The sequence below is a fragment of the Mixophyes fleayi genome, chromosome 1 (assembly GCF_038048845.1).
Source record: "Mixophyes fleayi isolate aMixFle1 chromosome 1, aMixFle1.hap1, whole genome shotgun sequence".
Taxonomy (NCBI): Eukaryota; Metazoa; Chordata; class Amphibia; order Anura; family Limnodynastidae; genus Mixophyes; species Mixophyes fleayi.
In genome coordinates, this window is record NC_134402.1 from 255,026,574 (window position 1) to 255,047,992 (window position 21,419).

At 36.8% G+C, this 21,419-nt stretch overlaps 1 protein-coding gene across 1 annotated transcript in view; it reads right to left on the reverse strand.

Moving 5' to 3' along the window:
- Positions 1–423: 423 nt before the first annotated feature.
- Positions 424–21,419, reverse strand: part of ZDHHC21 (zDHHC palmitoyltransferase 21) — a 38,334-nt gene continuing 17,338 nt past the window's right edge. Inside the window, exons 5-8 of the mRNA XM_075209782.1 lie at positions 21,071–21,209; positions 12,462–12,578; positions 5,398–5,441; positions 424–4,331 (exon numbers count right to left, since the gene is read on the reverse strand). Of these exons, the coding sequence (XP_075065883.1) occupies positions 4,199–4,331; positions 5,398–5,441; positions 12,462–12,578; positions 21,071–21,209 (433 nt within the window). The 3' untranslated portion in view covers positions 424–4,198. The remainder of the gene's footprint in view (positions 4,332–5,397; positions 5,442–12,461; positions 12,579–21,070; positions 21,210–21,419) is intronic.

Below are 21,419 nucleotides of genomic sequence, written 5' to 3' on the forward strand. Positions count from 1 at the left end.
ACACACACTACTATACAGTATGTAATGAGTCAAAGGTAACCTCAAAGCGTATGTTTTATTCACCAGGAATAGGGGAGGGTTGTTGTCCATAAGAATATTTTTGCATTATGTGTTCTTTATACTTCAATTGTAAAGTGTTTTTGAGCTTTATTTATATGGTGCTTTTCTCCCATTATTATTATTAAATGGGTACAGGTTCTAATACAACCCTTGTGCCTGCATTAGGATTTAGCTGTAGTGAAGCATCTTTCGAACACTGCATGTTCCATTTACTCACATTCACTGCACCTTTCCCTATGGCCGCAAGAGCTGGATACCACTGCGCGTCAGGTGTAATGCCATCACTGGTGTGTTCCTAACATCAGTGGGTATCAAATAGGCTCAAACACAGGTTTGAACTCTCACAAAAACACAACGCTGTACTGGTTTTAATAATTTGTCTTTTATTAACAATTCAGAACATATAGAACATTTTTTTCAAAAAGATATTTTTAAATTATTTAGAGTAAAAGCTATGTTTGTTTTAGTGTCAATTCCCCCCTTCCTCCTATTCATTTGTAGAGTATTCCTTAAACTCGCCAGTTTAGAAAACACGCTTTGGAACAATCTTGACTTATTAGAACAATTTCAAATAATTTGCCTTAACCCGATGGAAAACACTATTAACCAAATTCTGCAAGTTTGAAATGTGCTTCAACAGCAAATTTTGACACATACAACATATGACCTGTGTGGACCATTGCCTCTGGGAGGCCCTAGGAGTACTGCCATTCTTGTTATGTACACCAGTAAGGCAGACAATGCACCAGCTTTGGAGTGAGAGGACTTGTAACGTTCCTTACATTAAGATGGTGTACAATGCAAAGATATGCAGCTTACAGCACAACAACCTGCTCATCAAGAATGACCAACAAGATCACAGATCAGAGGCAGCATGATAATATAAATCCCCAGATGAGAGTATAAGCTCTGATGTAGAATGAGTGGATGAAGCATATTTAAACTCCCTGATCCGCTCATTTAATGAAACAATATGGTGCTTTAAATAATGTAATATGCAATCTGTCCTAAATAAGTTTTTTCGTAGACCTTTAAAAACCGTATATTGACATGACCGACACATCTAAAAGCGCACTATAACATAATGCCCACATGACGAACGTTTGTTTTTGGCTATGACATTCGTATGAAGTGGTCAATTATTATTAACATTTACATATAACATTTTTTAATATTTCACTACAAGTTATTGTTTTTTAAAATGGGAGAGGAAAGATGATTTTTGGAACATTTTAATATAAATCAATAAAGATTATTTTAATGAAAATTAAAACATCATCATCATTAAACCAATCATTTGTGTTCCCCGTGTACACACATTTTCCTTTCTTTTCTTCTCATTGTTTAATGTATAACATTGTGTGGGTGCACCTCCCTCCATGTAATCTATAACAATTATGATTATATTTCATTTAGAAGGAAGAATATATGATTTACTCAGTGCGGTGCTTTGTATTTTTGTAAAGTATAAAGTAGCCGTATACAATTAATGAGAAGTATATAGTATATGCCAACTGGAACACATTTATACACATAGTTGGTAAATGACTAATTTTACAGTGTTTTTTGTCCTCTTACTTTTTTCAAGGGTTCAGTCAAAGCTAAACATTAAATAGCATATTGAAAATGTTTTCCTGATTAAAAAACAATCAAAACACAAAGTAAACATGTTTAAATACAAACACTAAAAGTTCTGGATTTTGTTTTACATGCTTGATTGTCTTTTCACCAAGAGCTTTTAAAACATAAGTAGCAGAGTGTGAGGTTATCAAATAGGATGAATATTAGAGGTCTAAATAGGTCATGGAGACATTTATAGAAACCAGGGTTAAAAGGAAAGAAAGGAAAGAATGTGAAAACACACCCTAAAAAAAAAAAAAAAAAAAAAAAAAAAAAGTGAAATGCCCCCTGCTGCAAATTTACAGTTCAAAAAGCATTTTAAAGTGTTTTGAAATTATTCAGATTTTTCAATTAAAAGTTTGTATAGAACTAGTTGTGGCACACTACGATTTATTTTCTTTGTTAGGACAAAAATAAAAGAAAGGAGACTATTTTTTCAATTGTGTAAAAGGAGGGTGGCTTTTGTAAAAAGGCTGCAGAAACATACGGAAACATTTAGGCAGATTTCCTTGTTGTTTTGACTGGCAATAAATGCTGTTCATGTTCAAACTTTATATACAATTAATAGAATATCCTAAATATATGTGCATGGGAGATTATACAGGTCTTTCACTTGCCCTTGTAATTTGTGACACATTGAGCCCAGCACTGTTACAGATGAATTGTGGTTTTAACCAAAAAAAGTAGAAAAAGAAATATTAAACACAAACATGCCACCATTTCCATTAGAGTGTGTGGTATATAAAAATAATAAAAGTAAAAATAATAATATATACATATATCTCTATCTATATCTATCTCAATGTAATGTAAACAAAAGGAGACTCCCAGTTATGGTGCAGGGAAAACATAGGCAAAATACTGCAGTTAATTGTAGGAGAAAGGACAGCTCATTAGGAAAACCTATTTCACTTAAGGAGGATCTGTCACTTTTGAGTTAACACAATTTTAAAACAGTTTCTAGTGCACTGTGTTTTTAATGTGGAGGTTTCAAAGAGGTCACTGAATGTTCTAAATTAATCAAATTATGTATCTATTTTAGAAGCTAGTGTACATTTTTGTTCATGTTGGCATCGCAGGTGGTGTTCCTAGCCAGGTGACAAAATAAATATTGGAAATTTGCATGGGGAAAGGAAGAGGCAGTGGGTTGTTCCCAAAACCCAGTACTCAGGGACCCCTAACAGTGCATGTTTTCCATATCTCTCTGCTGGAGCACAGGTGTATTCATTACTGGCTGACACAATGTAACTGGTGGTATAATTATTTCCCTTGTCATGTGGAAAACCTGCACTGCTAGGTGGCCTCGAGGATTGGGTTTGAGAAACACTGCCCTATAGGAAGCCATTTCAGCTTCCTATTGGTCCTTGGTGTCACACCCTCCTGTCGCAGATATATTTGGCCAGTTAATACTATTCACCAGCTGAACTACCTAACCAGCAAAAACGTTTGTACATATGAGTTGTGCACTTTAAAAGAGAAATATGGTAATGTTGAAGCATTATAGTTATTTAGGTAAATAGGACTAATTTATACATTGGCATAAAAAAAAAATAGGAATTTTTCAGAAACAAATTTCTTTCATTTTGCTGCCCCAGGTTGCGTCATTATAGGTAGCTATGCAGTTGGCAACTGTTAACCTATTTAGAGTTACATGTTGTAATAATTGGAACATATGAAAATGTAAAAAATCTAGCAACACAACATCAGTATTTAGGAGAAAAAAAAAAAAAAAAACACCAGAATTAGCACTTATCATACATAGTAAACAACCGTAAACATCTATATACACACACATATAATATTCATTCCCTGCAGAACAGATATACTTTGTTAGAAAAAAAACAGCCACAGGGTAGTATATGTAATTTTAAAAGAAAAACAGGAACAAGCTATACATTAAAAAATAACATTTTGTAAAGTGGTTTATAAAATCTGACCATTCAAGTTAAAGGCATATTTGTTTTCCAGTATGTTAATATATGATGCTTTATGTCCTGCACTAGTTCAGGGAAAAAAAATTGCCATATTAAAAAAATAAAGGTTGTTTAGCAAAAGAAGATACCGTTTTACATTATATAAATATAAATACTATTTGGTTCCTTAAGCTTAAAATAAATTAAAAAAATGATTAGAACAGATTCACGGTGTCAAAAACTGTCAGTGCGTTGATAAAAAGAGAAAAAGAAAAAGAAAAAAGAAAAAAACAGTTTAAAACTTTTACATGATATGACATAAATCTTAATCCATGCTTTTAGTCCTTAGCCTGAGGGAGTTCAATGTGTCCTGAGGGGGAAAGGACATCTTGAAAGGATACAATGTTCAGCACATAAATACATATCTTGTACAGTTCCCACAAATGCATTGAGATCACTATTAAAACAAAGCCTGGGGCACTTTGTGATGTCTAAGATTGGTGGGTGGATTATAATTGACTTGAAGACTGTCATAGCACTGTTACGATAAAACATGTAACTTGCTTCCAGCATGGCAGACCCATCTGTACCCACCATCCATCTGTTTAGACATGATTGGCAAAGTAGTAGGAGACTCGCAGTGGTCGCCTCCGCCTGAAAGGAACGAACCACAGGATCTTCCAGCGAGTGCCAAAAACTTCTGAGAAGGTCTGCTGCCATGGTTTTCGAGCTCTCGATCTACAGAAGACAGCATTATTAGTGAAAGACAGCATACCCATGGTGCATTTCAGTCAGTGTAGACAATACAGGGTTGGCTGGGGATCTATTAGAAGGCTTAGATGAATTGTGTTTCCTAGCATCACAAATGCAGCTCCCCTCTTATTGTGACATGCAGCTGCGTTTTAACACCACCTAGCAGGGGCTGAAACTTTATTGTCAATCAACCGAGGGCAACTTCTGAAGTTGTAGACTATTCTGGGAGGACAAGAATTCATGTCAGCTAAACAGTGGCAAGTTCATTCATACATCTTTGGATCCTGGAAATACAAATTTTGTCTTATCGAAAACACCCCTCATAAAAAGGACAAAAAAACTAAAAAGCAAGATAAAATGCCGTTTCCATTTCCTAACAAAAAGGCACACTTCTGAAAATGGAGAGAAACAGGGATGCCAGCAGTTTGAAAACCCAAGAATTCTCTCTCTCTAACCAAATGTAACTTTGAATAATACCAAACATTTCACTGCAATATTGTTTTTATACAATGAATTTACCAATTTGATTTTAGAATAAGATGAATAAGTTATGTATTGACTGCTTTGCTAGATGACTTCATGTATACCAGTGATCTCTAAATTATATTGAAAAGTAGGTTAGGAAGAGTGGAGGCTTACAAGGGCATTATCCATTTGGTGTGCGGCCATTTAAACAGCTTTACTATGGCCCAAAAATAAGCTAACCATAGAGCTCCAATCAACATACTAATACTAGGACTTGTACAGATAGCAAACAAGTGGAGATGAACAGTCTAAATATTTTCAAGAATATCCATATTTCTAATCTGACAATCATTCTCATACCTACAACAGTACAGCAAAGGGAAAAATCAAACAGGAGCAGGTTTCAAAAAACAGTCATTCAATGATGGTTCTACTCACACAGAAGCCATATGTGAGATGCCATGTTAAAGACATTCTATAAATGACTCCTGTTCCCAGACAGGAGAGAGATTAAACTAATTTAGATTAATACATAACCTTGACAAGACTGTCACACAAAACGGTCGTTGTAAATATTAATACTTACACTTCCTCACAACAGCTGGACATTTTTTCTATAGTTGTCATATCCTAAGTTGAACAAAAATGTATATGGTTACAAAGACGGGCGTATCTGTACATTTGAATTTAAACATGTAACTAATACACAAGTTACGTGAATGCTTGTATAAAAAATATAGTAATAAATTAATGGTGTAAATACATGTATGAGAATGTAATATTCTGTCTTGTACTTAGCGATGTCACTACTTTATATTTGGTTTTTAGCGATGTCAGAAATTATTAATATACTTTGATTACACAATAATGAAAGCTTCTCAGATTAATTCCTTAACCCCCATCTCAGATATTACACGGTTACTGACAAGTCGCCTTCACACGCTGGTGATTTCTCAAATCCTTCTACAGCACTATACATTTATTAGACATAAATAGATACATAATGCACAGAAACTATAGCTGCTGATCGGTGATCCCACTCACGCAGTCCCCAGACTGGCACCGATTTGCAGTTTCTGTGTTACAAAACTGGGGAAGCCCCAGGAAAAAAAGCTGCATGGGGTAACCCTGTGACTCCAGCTACAGGGAAGAGCAGGTTAGAATAGTAGCATGTGAACATTAAGCTTTTTTTTTTTTTTTTAATTCCCCCCCCCCCCCAAAAAAAATAAAAAAATTTGGTAAAGCATGCTGGTATAGGGTAAAGGAAGGCATTTGTAAATTTAAGCAATCAGGGTAGGGCATTCATTTTCAGAATATTATATCTCCTGAAAAAGTTAAAAAAATCCCACCTCTGTAAGTCAATCTTAATTTTGGAGACGGTGGGCAAACAATAGAGTGAAAGTTTGGGGGAAGAAAGATATGTGGCCAAGCAGTGGCGGAACTATCACTAGTGCGCCAGGTGTGGTGTACCAGGACCCAGCTGTGGGCCCAAGTCCCCTCTAGCTGTAGTAGATTACCAATATAATACAATACATACAATCACACACATTAAAAATAGAATTTGATTGCAATATAAATAAAAAAAAAAAGAAAAACTTTTTAGCAAATATTTTTAATAATGTGAAAAAGTAATATTTAATATGTAAAATCCTATATAAATTAACATAAAACGAAGTTTTAGCAGAGCAGATTTCTGCTAAGAATAAGTACTGTACACTTTTAGCATTGTAACAATATATAACAGACTCGTCTTTGTCATTGAGATATGCACAGGGCAGAAACTGGTTGGCAAGCTGCTAGCCTTTATTAGAATGTTGGAATAATTGTAGGAAGCCTAAAAACAAAAAAAAAACACCATGTTTTCCTGCTAAATTAAACTTGTCAGCTTATTCCACAGGTGCCAACAAATCACTGGCATTAGCATGGTACATCATACAGTGTTATGACTATCAAAAGCAGTATTACTGCAAGAAGCAGGGAACACAAGACTAGTATTTGTAGGTGTAAATTAAGTCAGTACAAAGCTCTACATCTAGGAAAGGGTCAGAAGACCAGGGCGCTGTAGCTCATTACTTTAGGATTAGCAAGAGCACAGCAATAGGAAATGTCTATGTAACATTACCACAACGTGTGGCTACAGATAAAACGGAGAATAGTCAGTAGGACATCATACAATGCTGCAAGTTTACACACAAGACTCTTAGGAGATAACACAAGAAAAGTAATGTGGAGGCATAGATAAATCCCATCCACTTCTAACAGGATAACTAATTCTACCTGAGTTTTATGTTAATCACAAACAGTGTATTACATTTACTTAGCAGTTAAGGAAGCTAGTCTCATTAAATTGTCCTTGACTGGTAAAGCAAACTGCTTCTACAGTGAAGTTATGAAAAAGGGAGTAGATGCGTACAAAGGATCACATCGTTTACAAATCAGTGTCATGACTACTTTTCTCCCTTTCGGATTAATGTGACACATCACATGAGTGCATAAAACTACAGGTATGTTTCCCCACAATCCACAAGTGACCCTGATCAGCATTGTACCTCTATTGTTTAGGTGAAGGATGTACCTGTCTTACAGGGACAGTTCCAATTTCTGTTTCAGTGCATCAGTCCAGTTAAAAACGTGCATTTTATAACCTGGGCAACTTCACATCATGGGGAGTTAAACAATTTTTAGTTTTAAACATATAGAAGCCCCAGCAATGCTTACCATGACTACAATACAATCAAAAGGAAAATATTCAACATATAATTTTATTACCTGGTTTATTTTGAAAACGTATGTTATTTACATAACAGAAACAATTCACGATAATCCTTTACAATTAGGCTACAGATTAGTCTGCTTGAAGGATGTAGCCCAGCTGAAACATCTGGTAGTGTAATGCGGGATGGAGGACATTTTTAACTTTTGGAAATAAGATTACCAGATCCATGCTATACAAGTGTCTGGGTAATTTCTAATTACTTTATCTGGGTCACTGATAATCTGCTTGTGCAGGCTGCACACAGCTGCATGAAAGGAGAAGGGATCATTGCTTAAATCATGATCAAATTACCCAGACAGAGGAAAGATGTATTCTGCCTTGTGTACATATATACACTGATCATAAAGGGACAAAACTAGGAACATTCTTGTATGGTGGGTGACAAAAGAGGGGGCCAGTGGCAATGACATACAAATTTAGCAGTTTTTTACTAAACAGTGCATGTTTTCTGCCCCCATTATATCATTTCAGTTGAAATGACTTGATTTAAAGCGTAAAGCCAAGTCAGCTGACTGCCAATTCGATCGGTCATCCAACCCTAACGTTATAATGAACTTGTCAGGTCATTTCAACCTGCAATTGGTTCAAATGGCCAAGCACCGGAAAATTTCATAACTCACAATTTGTCCCTTCATCATGTCAATAAATTAAGAAAAAAAAAAGGGACCTCTATAATAAATAAGGGAGCTCAGTAATAAAAAAATAAAAAAAAAATGCATGCAATACAAGCAGCTCAAGTGTTGAGGTCAAGTACAATAATATGGCATTAAGTATGCAACAGTTGCAGCAAATATTCAAGGGTTGCTCACAAAATTGCTATACTACAATGCAACCCTGTAAAAACACCATCAATAATGAGTACTGCCAAGCTGCAATAAAAAAAAAAGACAATAAATAGAAATCTATTCCAGAAAAATAATCTTCTAGATGGCTGTTAAAAATACCCTTACAAATACTAAATTTATTACATTTGTCCCGTATTTTAAGGGATATGCAATAAGATATGGTACATTTATCCGCGATCGTCAATAAACTCAAATCCTATCATAAATGACAAAAATGTGCAACAGAGATGGAGGCAAGAGTTATAGTATAACCTTAAATTGGGATCAGATAAAAGGTAATTCTATAGTTTTGGAAAAGAAAGAAAAACAACCAGACAAAATGAGTGAATAAAGATAAATAGAAAGTTGCCAAGAATGAATAAGTATAACTTATTGTCCTAGTTAATGATACTGCAGAATATCCTGGAAGCCTACCCAATGCATGTTTCACAATGGTCAACTTAACACGCACAGGGGCTAGAGTGGATAATCAGGAGGATGAGGGGATGTAATGTTTCCCGAGTGCAGTTATTTTATGCTCAGAACATTAAAATGGTACTGAACAGTTGTACTTATAAATGACAGAATCCAGTGTCGATCCCTCTAAAAGCAGATACAGAGATTGAAATAAAATCTGTTTTATTTGGAATCCTTGTGAAAGACTACGTTTGTCTGCCTGGTACATTTCCTCTGAGAATTGGTTGCCAGGTGAGTACAGAACAGTAATAGCGAAGCCAGAATTTAGCATAAGAGTGTTTATTAGTACATGTTTATACGTGTAAAGTATACGCATTCCAGATCTGTTAGGCACGTTATGTTCCATGTTCTGCAGTTTGGTTGCTCAAATATGGTGCAGATTGAGATTGTTCTACTAATATATTTCTGTTTTACTCCAACCTACTTCAAATTGTTAATGAAAAAAAACAAAAAACACACTAACTCTAATTTGGGTGGAAGTGCCATTTAACTATAATTTACATCATTGCATATTTTACAGTTTGCCGCTCATTACGGAAGCAACCTGCAAATAATCTGTTCAAGTAGTCATGATAACCCAAAATATTGTAAATGAGTCTCCGCAGACTGCTCTATAAAATGAGCACAATTTTGTTTCAACCTATAAGAAGAACCAACAGCAGCATATATTACACTGCTTTACATTTTTATTTAGTTATGTTTCCATAAAAAGCAATGCTTTTTTGTGTGTTTAGAAGGGATTCATAAAATGTTAATGTCTAAGTTTGATGTCGCCTTTACCTGCAGTGCAATGATTTATAGGTCCCTTTGGGTATACCTTGATTAATTAGTAGATCATACATCTGCACTCATTTATATTAATCATGTTGATAAATTAAACCTATAGTAGTTTTAGACATTCTGTCACACATTGATTAAAACACTAAGTGGGTGTAAATAAGACTTTTATATGACCCTACTGCTCCAGGTTTAGAGAAATACCACGTAAGAACGAATACATAGAAGCATCCAGAACACATTCTCAATTGCAGTAACGTGCAGCCAGTGTGTTCCTCTGTTCTAGAAAATGGATTGTGGGAAAAACTTTGTTATTGAAATTTTATGATGGGATTTAAAATTGAGATATGAACATATTTGTCAACTTTCATTTTGTCTTTTCAATTGTGCATTGCTTTGTGGCTATAAAAAAAAAAAAATAAAAAAAAAAAGATAATTGTTATGTTGTTGAAAGAGTTCTTAATATGTTACTGAAGCATCTACAACTGTATCAAATTTTGGCAATACAGGTTGCCATCTGATTTTTAGCACAATTGTCAATTTACCAAATTTATACGCAAATTGGCCACACAAGAAAATTATACGGGGGAATAAGAGCATAAAATTGTTTTAAAAAAAATGAACATTCTTTTTGTCCTTTGTTATTTTAACACAGAGGGCCTGATAAATTAAGGCACACAAAATGAATGTTTTGAGCATCGTATGCAATTCAGGCATATGCATGTTCGTATTCAATTAGAAGAGGATCTGAAGAAACGTGGGTCTATGTACGCTCTGCTCTAACAGACAATACACTGTAGGATACGTCCAATACATATGTGCAATCTAAAGTCCCAGCAGATCGCACAGAAAAAAAGTATTCCATTTCACTTCCTAAATAATCATTAATGACAAAACATAAAAAAAAGAAGCCCCCCCCCCTGCATAAAATACATTTATTAGTATGTTATTAATGCCTACTGTACATAAAAAAAAAAAAAAATGTCCCGAACGGGCGCGAGACACTAGGCAGCGATTTTTTTTTTATCCAACGCCCCAAAGAGGTGTGAACATAAGCAGTAATAAAGCACGGCTGAGATGTTCTCAGGAACATCGCAGCCAACAATCTTCCCAAAATGCGTTTTTATAGTTGCTCCAGATTGCAAACACATGTACTAGCATGTATACGTGACTGGCATCGCTATCAATCGACACTTTCCCTACAGCTGGTGCAAATTATATGACAGAAAAATACCTATGTCTATATGGCACTTGCCATATTGAGGCAGACACATCATCATCACCATTTATTTATGTAGCGCCACTGATTCCGCAGCGCTGTACAGACACAGTCCCTGCCCCATTGGAGCTTACAGTCTAAATTCCCTAACATACACACACAGACAGACAGACAGAGAGAGAGACTTGGGTCAATTTTGATAGCAGCCAATTAACCTACCAGTATGTTTTTGGAGTGTGGGAGGAAACCGGAGCACCCGGAGGAAACCCACGCACACACAGGGAGAACATACAAACTCCACACAGATAAGGCCATGGTCGGGAATTGAATGCATGACCCCAGCGCTGTGAAGCAGAAGTGCTAACCACTTAGCCACCATGCTGACACATCAAACTGCAGGATACAACAATACATATGTGGATATATTCATTAATAATTTTTTTTTTTTTTTTTTTTCAAAAACCCCCAAAATATTTAAAAACCCCCCCAAAAAAAGAACTATTTAACTAATGTACATAAAATGCATTTACAGTTTCTTGATTGCAAACAAATGTTTAGCATGCATACACTACCGTTCTAACTATCACTCAACACTTACACCTGCTCAGTAGCTGGTGCAAGTGATACGACTGAAAAATCTGTACCTTTGAGATACCCAAAGCTTGAATTGGATGCTGTGTGCACTTGACCTTGGCACGCCCTTAGTGTACATTGACTAGGTGCATATGCCCCTTCCCCATTCATCCTACAGCACTGATCACAGGAAGAGCTGTAAACACTGGTAGTTAATGGTGCTTGTATTATTTTAATACTTATAGTTTTACATTGCATACTGATCATTTTATCTGGGAGAACACTTAACATTTGAACCCAGAATCTGTGGAATACATTGTTATCAGCTTATATTTAGTATTATAAAAGCTTACTACATCTATGGCCATTCTAAAAACAGGTATGTGATATTGCATGTGTATGCATTTTATACCTAGTGAAGAAGAAACTATTTTAACTCCAAACTCTTGTAAGAAAGGAAATCCTGGCGATTACGTCACTTGTGTTTCTAACAACCATCAAAATGGCTCCTGCGGCACAGTACAGTGATCTAATAGATTGTTCTGATGCTGCAATTTGGGAAACATTTGGAGATCCAAATTAGTGGCGCTATATAAATAAATGATGATGATGATGATCCAGAAGGGGACACAATCCTTCCAGACTTACCTAAGTTCTCAAATACTGTCAGAGACAGATGTCTGCAGCTTGCTGGAAAATAAAGCAGCAAAGACACGGGTTCTACATCTGTTACCACACCATTAAAGTTCAGAATTACTGTATGAAACAGTGTTTTAGTATGATTAAGTCAGGTGTAAATGACATACAATGATGGAAAGGTGTGGGACGTGCTCCTTTGGAGTGCACCGTACGCAGGTGAACCTGTACAGCAGAGGATTGTCCACCAACATTTTACTAGAGAGTAAAAGTTTACTTTAACACATAAGAGGTTTAAAGACGAATTGCTGCATTTTTATGGTAGTTGTTGGTAAAATAGGAATATAAAATCCTGAAACAATACTTACTGTTAGTATGCCGACAACCTGTGTGTAGAACAGACTGCACATGCCTCCAAACATGATAATAGCCATTAATGTAGACATCCTGAGCAATGCCAATTCATGTCTAAATATAAAAACATCCTGCAAGGAACAAAAAACAAATGAATGCATGTGCATAAAATGCAAGAAATGCAACACTTTCATACAAATGGACGTAAATGTTAAAATGCGTACAGCTTTTTATCGTATTTTGACTTGGAAATGCCAAAAAAATATAAAACATGAAATTTTCTAACAAGTGTATGCTTTGCGTCTCTGGCGTTAATGCTGTAAAATATAATGGATTTTTATTGAAGTGCCAATAAGGAATATAGTACACTATGTTGCAGGGAAGCCTCGACAATACAAAAATGTTGTCTATGCTTTTAAATAGAATTGAATTTCAATGCGTGTGTGCCTGTGTGTATGAGCCCTTATAACAGTTCTGATCAACCGAATACACTTCAAGGGCCGCATGGGCGGCCCATTGAACTCCACAACGGCGGCACATTACTGCTAATCTCAGAAATGTATGGTAAAACATATTTAAATCAAAGAAAGACATAACCAGTGATTGCATAGACAGCGCGTATTTTACAGGTTTTAACGTTAAGGGACATGGTTAGCAAAAATGACCATGTCCCACAGGACGCGATAGTGGCCACTCCTTCCCTCATTCCTCAGTCTGGCCCCACCATGGGGATGCTGAGTTGTGTAGCAAACTATCTGGGAGCTCTGACAAATAGAAAGTCTGGATACTACCGGGTGCAGGTGTAAAGAGCTGCCTGGGTTCTGTATTTCTAATGGGAACAAATACAGCAAGATGGAATCCAGCAGGGACCAACAGTAGGACCAGGTACTAGTGGGGTGAGACGTGGAGCTCCCCACCTTGTTCCATCACACCACAACTTCCCCTCCCTGCTCCAACATGCAGACATCCCTTCTCCATGTCCCTGCTCTATTACAGGGTGCAGGTGTTATATTAGTATTAACTGTTAATATAGACTATTATACATTAAGAAAATATTTAATAAAAATAATTACAAATTATTATGAAAGGAACCAGAAATAGGGAAGTAGTGAAAAAATTATGTCCTTAGAATAGTCCACTCCATACTCAAAGCCCCAATCACCCAAAACCCACCCGTATGCCCTTTAGAACCCCATTTATCCCCAAAACATCCCACTTACACCTAAATTATATTAAACAGGACATATTTCTACACAGAGGTCGTACTGGGAATTTAGAAGTACTGGTGTGAAAAATTAAAGCGACTGGCCGCCGCAACCCCCAGAAGCTCTATACATTTTTATAGTGTAAAATTAATTTTAGATGCTTTTTAACAATAGTGTAAAATAATAAAACTTGCCCCAAACTTTTCTTGTGTCCAATTACATCTCCCTTGTTTCCAGGTCTCTCTCACTATGGAACAGTATTTTTATAATAAAAACAAAAAACAAAAAAAACAAAAACACAAAAACCAAAGACTGACAAGCCTGTTCTGTTTACTCTACCTAAAGACCACACCAGAGGTAAACAACATGTGGATTTCTGCTCAGTTCTGCAACTGTTGTGGAACTACATTTCACATCAAGCCAGGCAGGGTATTGTGAGCCTTGTTAGTTCTACAAGAGCTACAGGAATACAAGTTCACCATGCTGTTATCATTTCACTATATTAATCTCCTACCCCTTCAATTTTTAATAAAAAAATGTTCCATGATCTACTCACAGACTATTTCAGGCAGCTGACCTCCGTGGTTAGGGCTTAAGTATAATGTAAATTTTTTTGGGACAGACACCTCAATGAACAACATTTACAATACGCTTATCATTTTGCAGAACACTGCTGCCCCATGTCTTAATGCAGATTATTGCAGGGCTAATGAGTGGCAAAATAATGCATCCATCCTAGCAATAAAACGGGGGGGGGGGGGGGGGGGGGCGGAGGGGGGGAAATCAGTAGAAAGATTAAAACTACATAAAGTAAAGCTGTTTATTCCCCCATGAACCTATAAAGATGTACACTTTTAAACAGAGGTGAAAAATACCCAGAAATGCTAAAGTTTGCTTAACACAATAATGGATAAGGTAATAATCTTGCATATGTCTGTATAAGTAGCATAATAAAACTGTATAACAGTCTTGTACAAGTCTGTATATCAATTTAATTACATTTGATTTTTAATAGGTTGGCCAATATTACCCCTGTCTCATGGCAAAAATACCACAGTGCACAAGATGATTGATTTAGGGAATGCCATTATTGATATATATGTTTGATATTCAAAAAAAGAGCAAACACGGTAAAAATAATAAAAGTAAAGACGAGCACTTATTGAAACGCAGCAGGAACATTCAAAAAACACTACTTTTTTTTTTTCTGTCATTTTGACAGGCTTTTAACTAGTACATATATAATACCACACACAATCCAACAAATCATTTCCACACAATGTATTTTGCCAGGAAGATTATGCACTGGATATCCTGTATCATTGCCCTCTACCATGGTCCCAAGGGAAATGTATTTATTTTTAAAATACTCACTCAGAAGAAAGCAGAGAACAATACATAAAAAAATATATATAGTGCACTGCATACAAATGTCCTGGCAGCTTGAGTCGAGCATCATACAGAATTATGCCAACTTCTGAGTAGCTTCCTGTCAAGTATATTGCCAAAGGAAAGAATCCAGGAGCAAGCATTTTCAACCCTCGAACCCCAAACCTTACGACTACTATCAGATCAGACTAAAAATTGTATCATCATCCTCGACTAGCAATCAGCTCAATTCCTCCCCAACACCCTCTCTTCATTTGATCCCATTTATCTTCCTACTCTACCTCCTGTCCTGTTAATCGTATTCCCTCACAGATTGGTAGATCACCGTCTCCTGAGCGCATGCCACCTCCAACTGTAATCTCTCTCTCTCTCTCTACTGGCATCTTCCCATCATTTTTCAAGAATGCAGTGATTACTCCTATTCTGGAAAAACAAAATTCTGACCCAAACTTACTGTCCCATCTCCCATGCTTCTCCAAGCTTCCAGAGAGAATTGCCTACACTTGCCTCATACACTTTCTTTCTGCAAACATACTACTGGAAAATCTTCAGTCAGGCTTTTGTTCACAACACTCCACAGAGACTGCATTGACTAAGGATGTCAATGATTTGATCACCGCTAAATCTGAAGGCCATTATTCACTTCTAATTTTCCTGGATCTCTCTGCTGCATTTGACACTGTTGATCACTCTCTTCTTGCACAAACGCTACAATCCCTAGATCTTCAAGACACTGTCCTATCCTGTTTCTTATGCCACCTATCTAATCACTCTTTCAGTATTAATTTCTCAAGATCTACATCTGCTCCACTTCACTTATCAGTTGGAGTACCACAAAGCCTAGTACCAGGTCCTCTGCTGTTCTCGATCTACACCACTTCTCTTGGAAGGCTAATAAGCTTCTTTGGATTTCAGTATAATCTCTATGCAGATGATACACAAATTTATCTATCCTCTCCTGATCTCTCGCCATCTGTGTTGTCTCGCTTTACTGACGGTCTTTCTGCCATTTCATCTTGGGTGTCCACTCGCCAGCTCAAACTTTCTAAAATAGAGTTAATAATATTCCACATGCCAAACAGTAGTTACATACCTGACATTTCTATTTCCGTTGAAAACATAACCATAAATCCCACACTGCAAGCTCGTTCCCCACTTCGACCATGCTGCATACATCTAAAAACACACTTCCAGGATACGCACATCTTATACAAGACAATGCAAAAACTTTAATTCATGAAACTCATTTCCAGCATTGACTATTGTAATTCCCTCCTTACTGGTCTTCCCCGAATCAGACTCTACAATCTATTTTGCATACAGCAGCTAGATTGGTTCAGCAGAGGAAAAACGATTTGCAAAGAAAATCACTTTGTCAGACTCTACATTGGTTGCCTGTTTTTTATCGAACATAAAATACTTCTACTAATATACTAGGCCTCCAACAGAACTACACCTCTGTTCTGCGTCTCCCAATACATGCTCTCATTCCTGGTTACAGGATTTTTTTGGGCTACACCCACTTTGTGGAATAACCTCCCTCGCACAATAAGACTTCTTATCTCTTGTCTTCAAACTTTCAAGCATTCTCTAAAAATCCATCTCTTCAGGCAAGCTTATAATATTTCTCAACCACCCTCTTAACCTCCCTAGTTTACCCTATTACCACTTTTCATACAGTTCCCACAAGACTAAAACCCTCCGAGCCCCTGACCAACATTGTTGAGTGACTGGACCATATGTCATACTAGCACTTGCAAATCCAGAGGGGGGTGATGAGGGCAACCGGCCCACCTAGCAGTAATCTTCATTCCATTAAATTGCGGTGGAGAGGTCCGATCATCTGAAAAAAAGAGAGAGACGCGGCTATGCTAAATCCCTCCCCCCCCCTCTTAAAAAAAAAAAGTTGATATCTGCCCTAACCCATTAGGAAATCTTTAGCTCTGCATTCTGGCCAGAACAATCTGCAATGTGTGGAACTTGACCTCATGTATAAAGACTCCCATTGTCCTACAGATTGTAAGCTTGTGAGCAGGGACCTCTTACCTCCCTGTCTGTATTATCCAGTATTGTTTTATTACTGTGTTTGTTCCCAATTGTAAATCACTACGGAAGGTGCTGGTGCTATATAAATAAATGTTGATGTATGGAGCCCAAGCCTCAGAGTGTTTGCATGCTAGAGAATATACAAGAACGTTCTGGCTACACATACACACACACTTTATCTGCATAGAGGCAGAAACACTATAAAAGTGATTAATGGCAGGTAGATATGTCCTGAATTTCTGTCATATGTGTTTTAAAATCCCAAAGAGTGTTTCAGCTTTAGCAAAAGCAGGTATAAGTTTCCCCGAGATCATGAATGGAGAGAGCAGGGCGGGCTCCAATCATCCGGCCCATTTTGGGTGTTCCAGAGAGCTAGCAAGCTGCTGGCTAAACAGGAGTTGCCCCCTTTAGGTGGTGTTAAAGAGCCATTAGTTTGTTTTCTCACTACCTGGGAGAGGAGAGCAGATGGCTCCTGAGAGATACTAAACTTTATGACCAGCAAGTTCTGTTATTTTGTATGTATGTAGAACACTAGGACCGTCACTATAGACAGGGTGTTCACGTATATTAGTTAGAAGCCGGGCAGGCAAGGATTTTGTTTATATTTTCTTTATTTTGATGCTTGTGAATAAAACTAACTGAGGCTATTTGAACCAAAGCACTGGACTGGTGGGATATATTTGGCTGATGCCTGTGAAGCGCAGCCATCTATCCCAGGAGACGGTACCCCTAACCCGATCTTGAGGCTATATATAATTTTTCTTTAAAGCACAAAACACAGCGAAACCTCCACATAGCAAAATCAGTACCATATTGTGTCCTAGAGAATTTGCAAAATAATGACTTCTAATCAAAAATATAAACAAACTCAGACTGATACACTAAGAATGTTATCATTTTGTTAATTCTAGTAATAATAAAATCCCAACAGCTAGCTTGTTTAACAATGGTCTGTGAAATAGAATAGACTTTATACAATATCGCCCTCTGCTGTTGTCTTTGGTTGTTCTCAAGTGTAGTCAGCTCAGACGCTAGCTCTTTCACAAAGAAGGAATAAAAGGAAAACAACCCAGAACACACATGTAAACTTCATTACATAGAATTCTGTTCCCTTTTTCTGAGAAGACACAAATTTCACCATCCTGGATAATAAGTGTGGAGATGGGTGCAACCCGGGATAGTGCACCACCACCTATGATATTTCAGTTATTATTGAATATATTGAATCCTGGAAAAGCTGTGCACAACCTCCTCGTTGTTCTAATATGCATATCTTTCTTTCTCTGTGACACATACACACATTTAGAAGTGGCGTTATGGTAAGTGTAAGTGAATGGAATTTGATACTTCTACTGCCTTCATCGGAAACTAGCTTACATTCACTCACATTTTCCATATCGCCACTTCGACCACTGTCTAGAGATATCAAGTTATATCTCTATCTATCTATCCACACACACACACCCACCCCATTAATACCAATGACTAGTGAAGTAGATGTGTTGCAAGCAGGAAAACTAGGCAAGCGTAAGGATGACTTTGACAAGGGACAAACTGTGATGGCTATACGTGAGCATCTCCAAAACAACAGGTCTTGTCAGGTGATCCCTGTATGCAGTGGCCATGTCACAAAGCACACGTCATCTCAGGCTGGTTTCGCAAAGATAGCAATGAGTTCAGTGTACTCCAAATGGCCTCCAGAGTCATCAGATCTCAATCCAATAGCGCACCATTGGGATGTGGTGGAATGGGAGAATAGCAGCATGATGCCGACAAATCTGCAGCAACTGCGTGATGCGGTCATGTCAACATGGACCAGAATCACAAAGGAATGTTTCAAGCACCTTGTTGAATCCATGCCACATAGAGGGGGAGGGGTCCTATCCAGTACTAGAAAAGTGTACAAAATCTAGACATTCAATTTTAGTATCACACTGCTTGCTTTTCTGTGTTAGTAATTAAGTTTATTGCTCAAGCTGAACTATATGTTAAATTTGATTGACAGACCATGCTACTGCAAATTGATACCTTGTTGGTGTTTTGGTGCACAATTTTTTATCCCTTTTGGCTCTTGCTGTAGTCAAAAAGAATGCCTTCCTTTAAATAAGCATCACACTCGATACACTTTTCCTTTGCAACATTTGCATAGGCCTTGCTTCCAAATATTCTAATTTGCAGGAGCTCATGATTTATTCTGTGCTACTGTTTGGGTGGAGGGTTCTCTGTAGACTTACCAGGAAAACAGTTTTGAAGATAACTGTCTGTCATGATTGCTTCAACCCAATACGTTGTTGCCATCTCTACATCAAAGAACATACAGAGTTCAGTTCCCTTGGCAACAGCAATCTGTTTTGGGGTTGTATAGAACTGTGGTCTGGAATACAATTCCATTCTTTTAAGGCGGCTTGTATCTTATCACTTGTGTTCATTCACAAACCAAACATACTGCTTACTACAGCAAAATATTTTCCAAAATTAATTTACATTGATTTAGGAGTTATTTCATCGAGAACTGTCTGCTTTCAATATTAGGTATAGTGCATCATTTACTGGCATATTTCTGGTAAATGTTTGGGAAACACTAGAGAGTGAAGGTAACCATATTCTTTCGGTGGTTACATACTGTGCCTTCACTATGTTAACGGTTTCCATCTTACTTTGTTCAAGGTGAGAGAAGCATCCACTGTTAGTATATGGAAGTCTTATTTCTTCTCCAAAACCATGTAGGCAAGCTAAAAATGTATATATTCCTTATGTATTCAGGCATATAGTGACTTTTTATCAGCTTTGCATGAACAGCTTTCTGATTAAATAGTTACTGAGATTTGCTCTTTAATGCACTTTCTGAAACTCCTACCACATTTATTTTGCAGTTTCACGTTTTCATATGCACACAATTTAATTATCCTCTATGCTGGTAGTTGGGTCTTTTTTTCCTCTCATATACAGACAGACCTGCGAGTGGATTAAGTCTAACTTCCTGCTTATATATTGCCACATACCTTTCCTTATTAGCAGTATATTCACTTTACACTTAAGTTACTTCATTTTTGTCAGATTGGTCACTGTGACCCTCTGAGTTGCTATTAACAGCCATTTTTCTTAAGCTTCTGACATTGTCTTGGACCATACCCTCTTAGCAGCTGATGAGTGAGGGCATTGTCCATGTGTGTTGAAATTAAAGGATATATTTTCAATAAGGAGCAAATCTTACACGCTGCTTATTTCAAGTCTTCTATACCTCTTATTTTTTTAATCTAAATTAATTTCAAACTACATACATACATACAATACAGATTCTGTTGCACTAAGTATATGAATAAACAATATTCTAACTTTCTCCTACCAATACAATTAAGCATTGCTACCACTTTGTAATGCTGCCTATGAGAAGTGGTGTCTTGGGGTATCATGATTATGTGGAAGGAAAGTTTTTCTTTACATGAATTTCATGGCCCATGTATCTTCTTTGCGAGTATGTATAGGTCATAATTAACCTATTGTATACCTAATAATGCAACAGTTGTTTTTTTATGATTTAATAAATGACATAAGTAAAAGCAAGATTTCTTTTACCCCTTAAACTTTTTGCAAGTCAATGCAAAAAAACAAAAACAAAAAACAAACCTTTTCAAATTTCAAGATGTGCATTAAATACATTTAATTATTTGCAAACAGCAGCAGTTGTTCTTATGCCATTTTTGAGAAGACTTACTGAAATACCCTGAACCAAAAAGGAATTTTATAAACTGCGTCTAACTTGCTAGTGGCTGAAAAGTGTTTTCCTAATATTCCAACCTTATTTGTCACTTTTAAACTGGCTGATATATCACTCAATGAAAAACTAAGATTTCCACAAAACCACTTACTTCTGTGAGTCAAAGTAACACAACAAATGTGGACTTCTTTTGATAACTGGTTTCAGAACCACCTCTGGTATTGTAACAAACTAAATAAAATGGGGGGGGGGGGGGGATACATACCCAGTTCATGGTTTTCAGTGGTGAAAAGTAATAGTAGTGGCAGAAATCTAGGATGAGAGTGTAGCCACTGAGGAGTTGAGTGTAGAAGCAAAGCAGGAGAAACAACCAGTGATTATCTTCTCCAACACAGTTGTTTATCCTGTGGGAAAAAAAGATTTTGTTTTGTTTTTTTTTAAAAAGAGAAAAGTAAATAGACATGAAAGCTTGGAAGTGTTCACTAGAATCAAAAACATGACTGCAAAAGCTGAAACAGTGTTTTCCACTTTAGTTAGAGCCCAATTCTAACAATGCCACTTTATCAGATTAGGTCAGTACACGCTGGGGATATACTATATGGGTAGTAGAGAAT